Genomic DNA, 1,642 nt, shown 5'->3' on the forward strand with positions numbered 1-1,642 from the left:
TAGTATCATGAAAAAGGTGCGTATATTTCTATGTAACAAAGAAAACGTAACAAAAAGTGAAAAAGGGAGAAAAAAGCTTGCTAGGGTAATTACAAATCTGTATTAAAAGTAAAAATCAAGGCGTCAAACTCTTCCATCTCACCAACTTCCGGGTACAGTGACCCGTCTTAATCCGGGTCTGAACACGCTCAAACTCCGCGATCCGACAAGGTATAGTTATCCCGCCCGGCTGATTGAACCCGAACTCATATTCCGACTCCTTCAACAAATCCCCAAACAACGGATGGTTGAAATACACCACCGGCACCAGAATCCGCTCGAATTCGCCGTCGCTCTGCCCCACGTACACCGCCATGTGCCCCTTCGGAACGGGTACTGGCTTCCCTAAAATCGGATCCCGCTTGTATTTCCCGCCCGCCGCCTGCGCTAGCGCCGATTTCACTTTCGACCCGACCTTGTGAGCCCACCCGATCATCCCGCTGGATTTGCGGCGTTGCGGTGGAGAGGCGTTCCGCCGGAAAATTGCGGCGACGCGGTGTTTCAGCGAGATGCCTCGTGTTCTGGCCATGCTTTTAATTCTGTGATTTCGTCGCTGGCTATGGAGATCGAATTGGGAGACGAAAATTCAGAAACATTAGGGAAGAATTGAAATCATGGAGGATTTGTTGAGAAATCCGTACAGAGGTGAGGACTGAAGCAGCAATTTATATACAAGTCGTGTGGAAATAGGTAGGAAGCTTCCCCACACGCTTATTGCTGAGTCTTTCAACGTTTTTCCTTTACAAAATTCAGCTCCTTTTCCGTATATAGTTGCTAAAAATCTTGACAGCAAGCGTCACGTTTTAATACAAAATTATTAAATTAAAAGATAAAAAGAAAAAGTAATTAGACTCTTATTAAATTGTAATCTTAAACGAATTTTAGAACTACTTATTTTCCTATCTGAAAATACTAATACTATATGTTACTTGAATATTCTATATGGAATTTAATCGGTGATTAAAACAAACCTCGAAATATAGATTTTTTGTTGCTAACACTTGACATGCATTATACACGTATAACTAATTTTGTTATCTTAGTAGATTTTGAAATATTACACAAATAGCAAAAAGCTGGGATACTAAGTTCTCCTTTTATAATTCTACTATATACACTTAATTCGTCACATGATTTGTATCGTGTATCTAAACAGAGTCGTTAATAAAAATATTTCAGTTTCCATATTTTCTGATTTTTTTCAAAAGAATTTAAATAAATTCAGTGTACTGTATGATTTAATATATCACTCCTAATCTGAAAAGACACATGTGGCTGTTAGTTAACTTTTATAATTTTCTTAAGTCATTCGTTATCTTAAAAATGCTACTCCTAATTATCTGTAATATCTATATACTATATCGTAAAATTTAATGCACCTCTGCGTCAGTTAAGCAAATGTAGGAGTATTAAACTAGACATTTCATATTACGAAAAAGATATATTGTTATTATGGCATTGCTATAATATGTAAATTACGTATCAACTTTAAAGCCCCTTTAAGAACACAATAAATTACCTATAAAAAAATAATAAGTATATAATTAAGTGTACATGTATTGATGTAGCAACTAATAATACCCTTTAATTTTGTAGACAAACA

The 1,642-nt window shown here is 36.4% G+C and overlaps 1 protein-coding gene across 1 annotated transcript; it reads right to left on the reverse strand.

The window, feature by feature from the left end:
* Positions 1-754, reverse strand: LOC121800387 (auxin-responsive protein SAUR36-like). Its single transcript, XM_042199961.1, has one exon. The coding sequence runs from the start codon at positions 566-568 to the stop codon at positions 116-118; it is 453 nt and encodes a 150-aa protein (XP_042055895.1). The 5' UTR covers positions 569-754; the 3' UTR covers positions 1-115.
* Between the last annotated feature and the right edge of the window lie 888 nt (positions 755-1,642).

This window comes from Salvia splendens, chromosome 1 (assembly GCF_004379255.2).
Source record: "Salvia splendens isolate huo1 chromosome 1, SspV2, whole genome shotgun sequence".
Classification (NCBI taxonomy): domain Eukaryota; kingdom Viridiplantae; phylum Streptophyta; class Magnoliopsida; order Lamiales; family Lamiaceae; genus Salvia; species Salvia splendens.

Bases quoted from the DNA above. Each gene is read 5' to 3' on its own strand.
- LOC121800387 (XM_042199961.1), bottom strand. From the start codon at position 568: ATGGCCAGAACACGAGGCATCTCGCTGAAACACCGCGTCGCCGCAATT.